At 45.7% G+C, this 15,825-nt stretch overlaps 1 protein-coding gene across 1 annotated transcript in view; it reads right to left on the reverse strand.

Annotated features, from left to right (window-relative positions):
* grin2da (glutamate receptor, ionotropic, N-methyl D-aspartate 2D, a) overlaps window positions 1-15,825 on the reverse strand; it is a 50,595-nt gene that overhangs the window by 2,761 nt on the left and 32,009 nt on the right. Inside the window, exons 11-13 of the mRNA XM_029122948.2 lie at window positions 10,065-10,252; window positions 4,556-4,788; window positions 950-3,138 (exon numbers count right to left, since the gene is read on the reverse strand). Coding sequence (XP_028978781.2) covers window positions 950-3,138; window positions 4,556-4,788; window positions 10,065-10,252 — 2,610 coding nt within the window. The remainder of the gene's footprint in view (window positions 1-949; window positions 3,139-4,555; window positions 4,789-10,064; window positions 10,253-15,825) is intronic.

Below are 15,825 nucleotides of genomic sequence, written 5' to 3' on the forward strand. Positions count from 1 at the left end.
GTCATTGACCCAAGATTTTTATGAATAGGTCCACGGTTCTGCCCAGGCAGGTGACTTAGATAGGCCTCACACCTCACTCTCTACACTGGAGAAGTGAGCAGAGCCCCTTCGAGAGCAGAGGCTCTTGGCCTTGAGGGGCAGGTGAGGCGACTGTAATCTTTGTGGCTGGGGCACCGAGCGCAGTCTCTGGTACAGGAGTTTGGCACTAGCAGAAGCCATAGAAGAAGGCTGAGGGGCACCTGGGGTGGAGGACACTACAGATGGAGAGGAGACAGATGAGGAGGAGGTGGGAGGAGGAATGTGGATGGGATGGGAGGTGGTGGGAGGTGCTGGAAGGGCAGGGAGGTTTGGCGGAGGCAGGGAGGGGATGAGGGCCTGCGATGCCGACTGCTGCCGAACACGGTCGGCACGCTGTGTTCGCTGGATGCTGAGGTTGGACTGGCTCCCCGATTTGGGTTGATTCTGGGTCCGGTCGGGTTTGGCGGAATGCCGCTTGGACTTGGTGCTGCTTCCGAAACTTTGACAGTGTAGAAATAGCTCCTCTTGGCTTCGAGAGCTCACCCCAGCCCATTTGGAGTGAGCGTGTTGGTGTTCAAGAGCCGACTGGCAGTTGCAAGCGACATAACCACGCCCTTTGTCCTTCTGTCTGCCTTTCCTCTCCTCCTTCACTGGAAGCTTGTCAACCGACCAGTATCTTCGAGGAGGTGGAGGTGTCAAAGGCGGTGGAGGCCAGCTGTCCTCAGCTATCCGACCAGAATCCCAGGCTCCACCCGATCCCCACCCACCTTCCCCTGCTCCGCCGGCTCGCCCCCATCCCTCCCCACGCCCCAGTAATGACTCATCCCGACTGTTGATGCTGCCAGTTTTTTCTCTGGCGGGATAAGTGCCAAAGAACCAACCTCCCCCTCCGATTCCCCCCACCGCCCGACCCTCGTGTCCCTCCCAGTACCTTTCAAACTTTCCAAATTCTCCGGAGGAGCCGTCGTCATCCGTGTAGATGTCCGCCACCTTGTCTCGCTCCCTTTCAGACTCGGACGCTGTTCTCCTACGTCTCTCATGGCGCTTCTCTTGCTCCGCTTTTCTCCTTTCCTCCTCAGAATCTTCATCCTCGTCTTCAGAATCCCACTCGTGAAGCGACAGACCCTCTTTGGATTGCACCTCCCCTCTTTCGTTCCGACCCAACAGGGGACGCTTCTCACCTTCTTTGCAGAGGGCCTCTCTATCTGAACCCTTACTCCTGCGTCTGGATGAGAGCGGGATCAGGGGCAGAAATGCTGATGAAGGAGTCTCTGAGGATGGGTTCCCCGCTCCCCAGAATTTCACAGAAGCTGAGGGCTTACTGGAGCTCTGGTACTGCTTGCTGGAACTAGAAGGCCTTGCTGGATGTCGGTGGCGAGAATGCGGACTTCGGTGCCTTTCCTTGGCTCGAGGTTCCTCTCCATCGTCCTTATCCTCTCGTTCTCTCCTTTCTTCGTCTCTTGGGATTTCCCTTGGAATATCCCATCCGTAACTTCTGATAGAACTTTCGCTCTTTTTACGCATGGAGTCTCGCCGCGGGGCGGGATAGGAGTAGGCGTCCTGTGTAATCGCTTTGAGCTCCTCTCTCTTCTCCACCTCCCCCTCCTCATGCTCCGATCGCTTGCCCCGGTCTCGTCTCTTCACCTTCTCCTCTTTCTTCCGCTTCTTTTTCCCTTTGCGCCGCTTGCGCTCTCGTTCTCTCTCCCGTTCCTCCCTCTTCTTTTTCTTCCGGCCTCTCTTCCTCCTCTTTCGCTCCCTTTCTCTCTCTTTGTGGTGCCGCTTCTCGTCCTTCCCCTCGGCCCTGGTTCCTGTTCCTATGCGCCTTTCTCTCTCTCCCCAGGAGGCCCACCACTCCTGCAGCTGGGCTAGCTGGCTCCCGGCCCTCTCCCTTTCATACTGCAGACGAGGTTTGCGGGGTGGCACAGGCGGAGGGGGTGGAGTGCAAGGCAGTGAGCGAGAGGACATTTGTCGGGACTTGCTCTTTCTCCGTCCTAAAAGTAGGCTTGACTCCTCCGTCAGCTCGTCAGAGTCGTAGAGGTCCTCGACATCCCTGCTACCGGCCCTGTACTTGAAACTCTGCGAAGAGGTGTACGAGGCGGTGGAGGATGAGGGGGAGTGCGAGCGCGAGAGGGACACAGAGGATGAGGACGTGCTGGATGAGGTGGACGAGCAGGAGCTGGAGGTGTAGGAGGGGGTGGTAGGGGTGGTATGGGTAGGGGACGAGACGGACACGGGCAACGGGAGTGGGGGAGGGCGACGGCCTTGCCTGCCGCCTACATCCCTTGCGCCGTAGCGCCCACCCCCACGTCTCCCCAGGGGGAGGATATTCTCATACAGAGGGCCCCCCGAGCCCTTTCTTTTAGGGAGGCTACCTCTCCGCCAAAACGGCGCCCGACGCGGGGATGAGGAGAGCTGAAGTGAGGGCTTGGACATGAGGTGCCCGGGAGGTAGCGCTTTAGGAGGTGGCCGTGGCATTCCTGAGGACTTTGTCCCTCTCTGGTTTGTTTTAGGGGTTTGGGAGCCACCTATCTGCGTCTCGCCGTTTGACCCCAAGCCCTCTGGGTCGATCGGGCCGTAGTAGCGCTTGTATTCATCCAGGCTATTGTCCCCGCCACCGGCTCCCGATGCCCAATGAGGGGGCAGGCCCTGCTGAAATGGTGACATGTCCTGGATCCCACCGCTCCCACCGATAGGTTTCTCTGCGCTGGGCTTGGGGCGGTTCCAGCGGTCTACAACAGCCAATCTGCGGTCATGGCGAGGCAGGAACGTGGTACAGGGCATAGGGCCCTCCAAAAGGGGACTGTTTGAAGGCCCGAGCGCCATCGCAGAGTGCCCGGTGGTGGGAGGGGATCCAGAAGGGAGCATGCTGTATACTGGCTGCTGTTGCTGCTGCTGCTGCTGCTGCTGCTGCTGTTGTTGCTGCTGCTGCTGGTGATGGTGATGCATCTGCTGCTGTTGCACCATAGTAAGGGTGGTGTTACACGTCACAGCTGCCGAGATGTGGGACGTGGGCGGCGGCGGTGGCGGCGACATCGCGGGAACGCTATGATACAGGGGGAGGGTGCTTTTGAGGCCTCCGGAGATCGTTTCATCTTCAAACTTGCAGCAACTGTACATACCCTGGGTAGAGATAAAAGGGGGAAAGCTAATGAGGACACAGCCGGGAAACTACACGTCCCGGGCATCCTTTCATGAAAATACTGACACCCGGGAAGGTTGCTTAAAAAGAAACGCGGGACACTCGTGAGTCTAGCGAGGCGACGTGAGACGATGTCACATCTTTCGGGGGGGCAGAAGTGAGGCAGTGAACTGCACTTATGGCACACTCAAAATTCCATTCGACAGATCTTTTTAAACGCCCCCCCCTAGTGTGCTGCTTACCTCGGAACTCCCACCGCACAGCTCAGAAAATAAGACGGGACTGACTCCTCTATAAAGGAATAATCTGTCCTGTCTCTCTCCTCAAGTGTAAAATGTGACAGGCCACGAATGTGGTGGATGCCGCTCAAGGCAATGTCTCTGAATTCTGGGAGAGAAGAGGAACTGACCAAAAAAATATACGACAGTGGGACATTAACCCAGGGACATGTGTAAACTTAGCCATTGACTGCCTGAAAAGATTAATACAATTATTGGTTAAGTGCACTGAATGGCAGGACCATGTTCATCTTAACAGCTATATCACCTTTACTTGAAGGTGATTCATCCAATATCATTATAGTACACCTCAATGAAAAACAAGAGACATCCCACTAAATCTCAATTATCTGGAGGACACGTCTGATGGACTGCAGGTAATACAGGGATGAACACATGTATCAACAGCCCATTGAGATAAGGAATCAACGTTCTGTGAAATTGATAGAAGGGATCACCGACGGGCATATGCAAATAAAACAAATGTGTAACACATAAGTAAAGAAATACTATTTTAAATTACACAAAGTAATCGGTAATACAGGGAAAAACATGAAGACCCCACTTTTGCAACATCCACTTTAAAAAAATTACCTTGATTATATCCTAAGGGGAGATATTAGAAACAAGAAACACCTGGTTTTAAGAAGGAAGTGAAAAAACAAGGTCAAAACCAGATGCTTCTGGTTTACTCAAACTCCCCTTAGGCATTCCTTCTTTACACCTGCTATGTTAGGTTACCTAGACTAGGTCACTGTGTTCTTTAATTATTAGAAATAACAAAGCTCACTTTGATCTAAGGTCAATCCATTAGAGCAGTGCTGTTTGAACATAGTGGTGCATTGATGTACCAAGCCATTCTCAATCGTCACCCACTAGAGGGCGACACCACCACCAGATGGTATATAGATTAAGATATCTCACTCAGGCTGTTCCCAATAACAACCACCAAATCAAAGTTCTGTTCTGCTTAAGTGGTTGCTTTCCTGTAGGCAGTGACGCATTATCAGCTGGACCCGGTTCTACAGAATTAATAGACTGTATATCAACCAGGTAAAAAAAAGAAGCTTTGTGGTCAGTTCCCTCACAACCCCTAAACGCCAGCCGGCCAGAGACTCACCCTGCTGAGGGCCAGTAGGAAGTCCATGCCCCCGGAGCGGCCCAGGCAGTGCCTGATCTTCCAGTAGACCAGGTGCTCCCAGGCAAACACCAGCAGACTGAGCCCCATGGCCACCAGCAGCATGTAGAAGACGCCAGCCATGTTGTCAATGTCCAGCTTGGAGCTCATCACCTCAATCTTGTCGTTGTGACAGATCCCCGAGAGCCACAGGCGCTCAAGCATGTCGATCTCGTCTGGCAGCGAAAGAAGAGGGGACGGGGAGGAAATAAAATCGAGAAAAAGGGATTATTGGCCAATGTTATAGGACATACAGTGTCTTATCCCTGGAAGGGGAGAGCTGGTGAAACAATGGTTTGAAAGGTAAGGAGGAGGTGGGGCAAGGAAGTGTCTGGTTCAGAGCTGGTATGTGATGGCAGGAAACATCAAGAAATGGAGAACAAGTGTGTGTGTGTGTGTGTGTGTGTGTGTGGCAAAGCAAGAATGTGAGTAAGCTTCTGTGTGTGTAACAAGGAGATAGAGAGCGAGTGAGTGAGTGTGTGCATGCAAGACAAAAGGAGCAGAAAAAAGAAAGAGACAGAGAGAGCGGGAGAGAGAGAGAGAGAGAAGCGAGATGGAAAGAGAAGTTGCACAGCTTTGATGAAGGTCTAAAACGTCCTGGAAACACAGTCTCCAGTGCTAAGGGTGACCCTGACAGTGCTTTAAGATGAAAGCAAGCAGACACTGATAGGACTGCCGACACCAACCATTAGTACAATATATCAAACAACTGTTGCACTGTGAAGGAAAAAAACGAGAGAAAGCCATGAAGCACGTGATCAGCAGCAAGCAGGAAACACACATTGAAATGTGCATCCACATGTGGTCCAAAGAGTGTCTGCATTACAATAGTAGCTAGCTGTTTCACAAAACATGATTTTTAAACCCTGTTCATCGGAGTTATAACACTAGAACTTTACATATATTAACCTTAGGTTAATTGTCCTGTGTTGGAAATCCCATTGTCAAATCCAAGATAGATGGATTAGCAGAATTAACATGTTGACTCGAATGTCAAAATGCACTCGAATAGAACTCAATAAAAAGGAGAAAAATATTCTTCCAAGAATGTGTAGCTAGGAACTCCCAATCGGGACAGTTATAGTGATCTCTCGGATTGCAAAGAGACTATACCACACTGCCAATTGTGTTTTCAACAATGAATGCAAATTTGCATGATCCTAAACTGTGGAAGACTCTTAATCTCATTCATCATATTTCAATAAGCATCTGTTCCTGGTCTCTTTCACATTCAGTTCTTAATAATGACAGCAGCAGAACCCGGGGCTTCGTAAAGCTGCTTTGAGATCTTTCCAAAGACCGTTCAACTGAGACTGAGCTGCAATATTCTCTGCAACAGTCACAGAATAACCCCACTCTTTAATCACAGAACCAAATGAGTGACAGAAAAAAGATATATACGAAATAGTCCCTCAATCGGGAAAACCCCGAATCGGATTGTAACATCCAAATCAGAGAAAACATATTTTAATATACTTAAAATGATGTAAATTAGAGAAAATATGTTTAGTTATGTAATGTATTTAATATCAAATGTATTTAGGTTTTATTAGAATTTAACTGATTAAATACATTGAAAATAATACACATTGGAAGAAATGTTTGTAAATGGTTTAGATTGTTTCTATACAGCCCCAATTTAGAAGTATATTTAAATATGTATTTCTTCCCCTTGGGCAACACAAAGTCGTTCTGACACAGTACTTGAATGAAATACTTGTAGATCTCTTTCGATGAAAGGATTAGTGAAACATTCTGAGGTGGTTGTCCATGGACTAAAAGCATAGTTCAGCCTCTACCTGGGTCACAAACACCCAGAATCAATCCAACACTACAGGAGTAAATAGTCTTGAGAATATCAAGTCGTACTACAAAGCAGAGAATACATACTGTAGGTCTATTATAAAATATATAGTATTTACAGTTGGGTCCAGAAATAATTGGACACTGACACAAGTTTTGTTATTTTGGTTGTTACCGTTAAGTCATTAATATGGGATTAAAGTGCAGTCTCTCTTAATTTGAGGGTATTCACATCCAAATTGGGGGTTTAGGAATTACAACTCTTTAATATGTAGCTCCATGTTTTTCAAGGGACCAAAAGTAATTGGACAATTCACTCAAAAGCTGTTTCATGGACAGATGTGGGCTATTCCTTCATCATTTCTTCATCAATTAAGCAGGTAAAAGGTCTGGGAGTTGATTCCAGGTGTGGCATTCGCATTTGGAAGCTGCTGATGTGAACCAACAACATGCTGTCAAAGGAGCTCTCAATGCAAAGTGAAACAGGCCATCCTTAGGCTGCAAAGAATATCCATCAGAGAGATAGCAGGAACATTAGGAGTGGCCAAATCAACAGTGTGGTACATTCTGAGAAAAAAGAACAGACTGGTAAGCTCTGCCACACAAAAAGGCCCGGACCACAGAAGACAACAGTGGTGGATGATCGTAGAATCCTTTCCATGGTAAAAAAAAAAACCCATTCACAACATCCAGCCAAGTGAAGAACACTCTCCAGGAGGTATGCATATCATTATCCAAGTTTACCATAAAGAGAAGACTTCACGAGAGCAAATAGAGGGTTCACCACAAAGTGAAAACCATTCATATACAGATGAAACAAAGATCAACCCGTACCATGATGATGGGAAGAAAAAGGTATGGAGAAGGCTAAGATCGGCTAAGCATACCACATCATCTTTCCAGATGGCATGGCCATGTATGGCTTCTAATGGCACTGGGTCACTAGTGTTTATTGATGATGTGACAGAACACAGAAGCAGCCGGATGAATTCTGAAGTGTATAGGGATATATTGTCTGCTCATATTCAGCCAAATTCAGCGAAACTGATTGGACAGCGCTTCACTTTTCCTTACTGCAAAACTGCAAATGGAACCCAGGAGTTTTTTAGGGCAAAGAAGTGGAATATTCGAGTCAATCACCTGAGTCAATCACCTGATCTCAACCTGATCAAGCATGCATTTCACTTGCTGAAGACAAAACTTAAAGCAGAGAGTCCCACAAACAAACAACATTTGAAGGCAGCTGCAGCAAAGGCCTGGCAAAGCATCACAATGTAAAAAAACAAAAAAAGTTTGGTGATGTTCATGCATTCCAGACTTCAAGCCTGCAAAGGATTTTCGACAAAGTATTAAAAATAAAAATGTTATTCATGAATGTGTTAATTTGTCCAATTGCATTTGAGCCCCTGAATTTAGGGGACTGTGTATGAAAATGGTTGCAATTCCTAAATGTTTCATACAATATTTTTGTCCAACTCCATCTCAGTTGTTTAATTTCAAATCCATTGTGGTGGTGTACAGAGCCAAAATTATTTAAATGATCGCAGTGTCCAAATATTTCTGGACCTAACTGTAGGTCTACTGTAAATTGTACAGCACATAGGTACTGTATATTGTAAGATGTATAATAGGAAGGTATACTGTAAAATGTAGAGTACATAAAATGTACAGTACAATATGTAGTAATATAAATGTAAAAGTACAGTATGTAGGTTTACTGTTAGATGTATAGAATATATTTGTGCTGTAAAAGATTAAGAAAGACTACTGTAAAATGCACAGTACATTGGTATATGGTAAAATGTAGCATATGTAGTTCTACTCTAAAAGGTACAATTGAGGTCTACAGTAAACTGTACAGTATCAAGGTCTACTGTTAGATGATTATGGAGTATACAGTTAAATATAAAGTATCTAGGTCTCCTGTTAGATGACACAGTCTATAGTAAAGTGCACAGTATCTAGGTCTACTGTTAGATGATTATGTAGTTTACAGTAAAATGTATAGTATCAAGGTCTAATGTTGGATGATGTAGTCTACAGTAAAATGACACAATCTATATTTAGTATTAAATGATGCAGTCCACAGTCAAATGTACAGTATCTAGGTCTACTGTTAGATAATGTAGTCCACAGTAAAATGTACATTATCTAGGTCTACTGTTAGATAATGTAGTCCACAGTAAAATGTACAGTATCTAGGTCTAGTGTTTGATGAGTATGTAGTCTACGGTAAAATGTACATGAAGATGTACTGTAAAACATACAGTATGTAAGTCTATGGTTAGATTTACAGCGTGTAGTTCTGTAGACATACATTATTAATGTGTATGTAGGAAAGTGTTGTCATCCTCCCCGACTTCAATCCACCACAGAAGCCAGAGATATAGATTGATGCTGCCAGCCGGCCACTAACAAGCCAGCACATTTATCAACTTCTCCTGCATGCCCCAATCCCCCTCTCCTCCATCCCCCTCTCCCCTGATCCTCTCCCCTCCATCCCACTCTCCCCTGATCCCCCTTTCCCATATCCTCCATCCTTTTCTCCTCCATCCCTCTCCCCCTCTCCTCCATCCCTCTCTCCCTCTCCTTCATCCCTCTCTCCCCCGATCCCCTCTCCTCCATCCCTCTCTCCCTAATTCCCCTCTCCTCCATCCCTCTCTCCCTCTCCTCCATCCCTCTCTCCCTCTCCTTCATCCCTCTCTCCCCCGATCCCCTCTCCTCCATCCCTCTCTCCCTGATTCCCCTCTCCTCCATCCCTCTCTCCCTGATTCCCCTCTCCTCCATCCCTCTCTCCCTCTCCTCCATCCCTATCTCCCTAATTCCCCTCTCCTCCATCCCTCTCTCCCTCTCCTCCATCCCTCTCTCCCTGATTCCCCTCTCCTCCATCCCTCTCTCCCTCTCCTCCATCCCTCTCTCCCTGATTCCCCTCTCCTCCATCCCTCTCTCCCTCTCCTCCATCCCTATCTCCCTAATTCCCCTCTCCTCCATCCCTCTCTCCCTGATTCCCCTCTCCTCCATCCCTCTCTCCCTCTCCTCCATCCCTCTCTCCCTGATTCCCCTCTCCTCCATCCCTCACTCCCCCTCCACCATCACTCTCTCCCCTGCTCCCCCGTTCTCCAGACCCCCCTCTCCACCATCCCCCTCTCCACCATCCCCCTCTTCTCTGATCCCCCTCTCCACTATCCATCTCTCCCCTGACCCCCCACTCTCCCCTGACCCCCCACTCTCTCTAGACCCCCCTCTCCACCATCCCCCTCTCCACTATCCATCTCTCCCCTGACCCCCCACTCTCCCCTGAGCCCCCACTCTCTCCAGACCCCCCTCTCCACCATCCCCCTCTCCACTATCCATCTCTCCCCTGACCCCCCACTCTCCCCTGACCCCCCACTCTCCCCTGACCCCCATCTCTCCCTCATCCCCTCTCTCTCCCCTGACCCCCCACTCTCCCCTGACCCCCATCTCTCCCCCATCCCCACTCTCCCCTGACCCCCCACTCTCCCCTGACCCCCCATCTCTCCCCCATCCCCACTCTCCCCTGACCCCCCATCTCTCCCCCATCCCCACTCTCTCCTGACCCCCCACTCTCCCCTGACCCCCCATCTCTCCCCCATCCCCACACTCCCCTGGCCCCCCTCTCTCTCCGTACCGTCTCCCACTAACTGCAGCAGGGCCAAGTCCAGTGGTCGTTTCCAGCGGGTATTCTTATGCAGAGCGATGCCGTATCCTGTAGTTGCAAACACCTTCCCCGAGCCAATGGTCATCACTTTACAGCCCTCGTCCTTCCTGGCCATGTAGTTAAGAACGGCCGCGTCATAGATGAAGGCATCCAGTTTACTGAAGGGGAGCGAGGGAGGGAAGGGAAAAGAGATCAAATGACAAGACAGAATGCATCATGTGAGGTTCAATAACACGGTATGTCAAATCCCATTGAGGAATAGGCTGCTGGTAGTGAAATAATATTTGGAAAATGATTAATTGTCTGATGGCTCCTCTGCATCAGGGAGAGAAACGTATAATTCCATCACGCTTCCAACATGATGCGTATGTTCATTTTATTTCCCCTTAACTTGACCAGGAAAGCCAATAGGGAACCAGTTGTGTTTTACAATGACGACCTTGCAAAAGTATGTTTTATGTAACCACAATTAACAACTGGTCCAAAACTAACAGAATGACAGAATTACTATAAAGAGGTGTCTGTACCATAGACTGTAAAAATAATGGACGACGCCCTTTCGCTCTTTTCCATTGGTGAAAAATGAAGCCACCAGTGTCCTGATACGGCGCTGACATCTTGGACTTGCGTCTGCGCAGATAGCGATCTTGGGACCAGTTCTGCGCAGTAGTTATGCGCAGTAGCGAGAAGGAAGTAAAGCCGTAAAGCCGCGAAATCAACGGCCCCACCCCTGTGCCCCGCCCTCACTCTCCCTCGCAGAATGCGCATACCGTAATCAATCGCAAGTCCAAGTACAGTCCAACCTTTGCTTGTTAAACCTAGACGATATGTTATAGCCAACTTACATCATGTTTAACCTTAATTTAGAATAGGCCTAATACAAAAATAATTGGTAACTTCTAGCTAACGATCACTTGCTAGCTATTAACATGGCTATTAACGAGGCTTGTTGTCTTTTAGCTAACGTTAGCTAGCCCATTACATTTATTTACTAATTAAATAGCTTATAAATTTAACTTACCGAAAAAAATTCAAAGATCGATTGGAAATGCCAGATCGGTTAGCACAATGTACTGCAGAACAACCCATTATGTCCGTGTGAAATGATATCAATTATAGAAATTTAGAGATTAAATGTAAAGTTCCAATCTCCTCAGTCCTCCGAAGATTCAGTGGCTCCTCGGCTCAGATAGCTGTCAATCACAGCTGTGAATCACGACGTCACACCACCGTTTTTAGACCATTAAATAACTAACTAAAAACAAACTTATTTTAAAAACAAACTCTTGAATTTACATTAGCGTGATACAAACTACAGTAAATGACAGAAACCAGCTTCGGAAAAAATATATTTGAAGGGTAATTTAATTGTTTAGTTGGTCTCGCGTCCCATTGAATAACATGGGGAGGGCGGGGTTTATGACCTATACTGGGACCACTCACTAGGGGGCGATCGAGACGTTTTGGCTTCACTTTTCAGGGCTTGTGCGGCACGCTTGGTCTGTACTGTGTCATGTTCATTTGGCCATCATATTCCTCATCAGAAGACGACCTGAAGAGGTGTCTATCCTGTGTCATGTTCATTTGGCCATCATATTCCTCATCAGAAGACGACCTGAAGAGGTGTCTATACTGTGTCATGTTCATTTGGCCATCATATTCCTCATCAGAAGACGACCTGAAGAGGTGTCTATCCTGTGTCGTGTTCATTTGGCCATCATATTCCTCATCAGAAGACGACCTGAAGAGGTGTCTATTCTGTGTCATGTTCATTTGGCCATCATATTCCTGATCAGAAGACGACCTGAAGAGGTGTCTAGCCTGTGTCGTGTTCATTTGGCCATCATATTCCTCATCAGAAGACGACCTGAAGAGGTGTCTATTCTGTGTCATGTTCATTTGGCCATCATATTCCTCATCAGAAGACGACCTGAAGAGGTGTCTATCCTGTGTCGTGTTCATTTGGCCTTCATATTCCTCATCAGAAGACGACCTGAAGAGGTGTCTATCCTGTGTCATGTTCATTTGGCCATCATATTTCTCATCAGAAGACGACCTGAAGAGGTGTCTATCCTGTGTCATGTTCATTTGGCCATCATATTCCTCATCAGAAGACGACCTGAAGAGGTGTCTATCCTGTGTCATGTTCATTTGGCCATCATATTCCTCATCAGAAGACGACCTGAAGAGGTGTCTGTCCTGTGTCATGTTCATTTGGCCATCATATTCCTCATCAGAAGACGACCTGAAGAGGTGTCTATCCTGTGTCATGTTCATTTGGCCATCATATTCCTCATCAGAAGACGACCTGAAGAGGTGTCTATCCTGTGTCATGTTCATTTGGCCATCATATTCCTCATCAGAAGACGACCTGAAGAGGTGTCTATCCTGTGTCATGTTCATGTGGCCATCATATTCCTCATCAGAAAACGACCTGAAGAGGTGTCTATCCTGTGTCATGTTCATTTGGCCATCATATTCCTCATCAGAAGACGACCTGAAGAGGTGTCTATCCTGTGTCATGTTCATTTGGCCATCATATTCCTCATCAGAAGACGACCTGAAGAGGTGTCTATCCTGTGTCATGTTCATTTGGCCATCATATTCCTCATCAGAAGACGACCTGAAGAGGTGTCTATCCTGTGTCATGTTCATTTGGCCATCATATTCCTCATCAGAAGACGACCTGAAGAGGTGTCTATCCTGTGTCATGTTCATTTGGCCATCATATTCCTCATCAGAAGACGACCTGAAGAGGTGTCTATCCTGTTTCATGTTCATTTGGCCATCATATTCCTCATCAGAAGACGGTGAAGGTGTCTATCCTGTGGAAAACTGGCAATTAATTATTATAAATTAGAGATGAGTGTGGAGAAAAGCTTATTTTAGGTGCTCTATTGTCCTACAAACTCTGAACATACTAATAATGTTTACAACATTACAATCCATGGATTTTATTTTTGGTGTACAGAAACTGACTCCAACCCTGGCAATCTGCCGCAATATGGGTTGGAAATTTTGATTGTTAGGCAAATGATAATAAAATGACTATTGACGAATGAGTAATACTATTGAAGAATGCCAGAAAAATCTCAATAACATAGCAACATATTACTGTGGTGTTAACCTAACAGAGAACTGTAAAATGAACAATCAATTCAGTTTCAACATAAAATAATGTATATTCTCTTATCAAAGAAAGCTACAGCCACGAACCATACAATCATGTGGAAAATGTATTACAGTCCCAGGAAAGTTGTCTTTCTTTGTACTGATTGATAGTTGTTTTTTGTACTGACAGATGCATGGAAAGTTTATCACATTCATTGACAAAGGTTCTTCAAAAAAATTTACTGTGAAATTATTTATGCAATTAAAATAGGAAGAACTGCAATTCTGGGATCTACAGGCTTCTATTGCGCAATCAATATTGAAGTGCATGACTCAACAGTCAAAAAAGAGACTGCACAAACCTGGCCTACATGGAATGGCTGAAAGGAATTCTTGAGGAGAATGTGAGGGGATCTATCAAAAAGTGAAGCTGAACCAAACATGGATCTTGTAACAGGACAATGATCCAAAACACAGCATAAGAGAATGGCTCAAAAAGAAGATATGGAGGGTTATGGAGTGGCAGAGTCAAAGCCCAGATCTCAATCTGATCGAAATGCTGTGGAGGGACTTGAAGCCGTCTTTTCATGCAAAAAAGCCCTGGAACATGATACAGTTGAGTACTGTAAAAGAGTGGGTAAATGTAAGGCACTTATAGAAAGTTACAGGAAACGTTATTTCAGCCAAAGTGGGTAACACCAGCTATTTAAACTCGGGATATACTTATATTTCATTTTTGTACGTTTTTTTATGAATTAATGACAGCAAAATATAACCTTTCAGTGTTATTTGTAAAATTAGGTGATGTTCATCTACCAGTAGCACTGAAGTCAAGATATGTGAAAAAAGACAACTTTACTTACTGAAACCTACTTTTCGGGGACTTTACTGTGTCGCTGAAAAGGAAATACTTTATATATTTTGTGATTTTGGCAAAATAAAAGTCAAATTTGCGTTTTATTGCCCTCTGTTAGAAGACTTGAGATATGTTCTGCATGCTAAAATGTTTGACGATTATCCGGAAGTGTTCTGGCCTCTGGATCAACCCAGGCTTGAGTTATATCTCAGGGGTTGTTTTTGACCTAACACAATATTTCTTCAATGCCTGGGACAGAAGGAGAAGTGTATCGTTTCTTTAGCAATACATAAAGCAAAACGGTACTAATTATGCACTTCATTAGTTTATTGTAATATGTTTTTGATTATAGCAGTGTTTCCTCTGAAATATTGCCTGGGGGTGGTGCTTACAATGTGAATACATAATAGATTATAAACATTGCAAGTCAACGTTCCACCAGTCTGTAATTTATACAACGTATAGCTTCACTAAACTACACTTTCATACACAGGATCAGTGATGACTAAGAAGTACACTCAATGAATATTAAAAACAAGTGTGAATACAGTTGTTGAATACAGCCTTCATTAAACCATTGAATTACTACTAAGTAGGGCGAGGGATACAATAGCATCATCTATTTTTCACAATGTCAAATGTAATTTCTTATTAATATGAACACGGCCGGAATCTTGAAACACACAGCCAAGCAGCGCAGTGAGCGACTATTGAGGCAGCATTCACTGGGCCTTTTCTCAATTTATGTTTGAATCATATGTGGTGGTAAGATTTCCTAATAAAAGAGAAAAATGTAGATTGTAGAAAGAGCTGAGAGCACCAAGCAGCTTGAAGCATCAAATGACATGACATGTTTTTAACTTTCTCCCATTATCAACCACCAAATGAATAAATGATCCTAATAAAGTTTTTAATGAACAGACAAAAGAGTTATAATCCGTAGGATATGCCTTTAGCCTATGAAGCAAGCATGAAAATAAATAATAATTAGGCTATTATAGATTCTTTACAACGTTTGGGTGAACAGCATCTGGGTAAAGATAATACACTGTCTTGTGCCACCGAAACGGACAGTTAGCGGACAGTTTTGCATGGCATGTCACCAGCTGAAATGATCAATCAGTCAATCAAGTTTATTTTACAAATAACTTTTTACAACAGCATTTGTCACAAGGTGCTTTTACAATCTGTAACCCCAAAGTGCAATCAACAAAAGGGCTGATGCACAGTGGCTAGGAAAACCCCTAATGTCAGAGCAAATCCTAAAGGAACCAGACTCTGAGGGTTGGCCAGTCCTTTTCTGGTTGTGCAGGGTGAATATTTTAAGAGCACACATGCATTTATTAATTATTGCAAAATATCCATTAATCAACCAAATGTATTTTATAAAGCCTCATTTACACCAGCAGTAATCACAATGTGTTTTTACAGATACCTCTTCTGGCTGTGATTAGAAGAGTAAAACAGTATAATAATTAGTAAATGCATGTGGGCTGCGTCCTGAGTCTTTAAACATAATCCACGCCAGCTGCGTGACCAGGTGGACAAAGACAGAGACTGTCAGGTGGAGTGAGGACAGAGACTGTCAGGTGGGGTGAGGACAGAGGTGGGGTGAGGACAGAGACTGTCAGGTGGGGTGAGGACAGAGACTGTCAGGTGGGGTGAGGACAGAGACTGTCAGGTGGGGTGAGGACAGAGGTGGGGTGAGAACAGAGACTGTCAGGTGGGGTGAGGACAGAGACTGTCAGGTGGGGTGAGGACAGA

The sequence above is a fragment of the Esox lucius genome, chromosome 10 (genome assembly GCF_011004845.1).
Source record: "Esox lucius isolate fEsoLuc1 chromosome 10, fEsoLuc1.pri, whole genome shotgun sequence".
Lineage (NCBI taxonomy): Eukaryota > Metazoa > Chordata > Actinopteri > Esociformes > Esocidae > Esox > Esox lucius.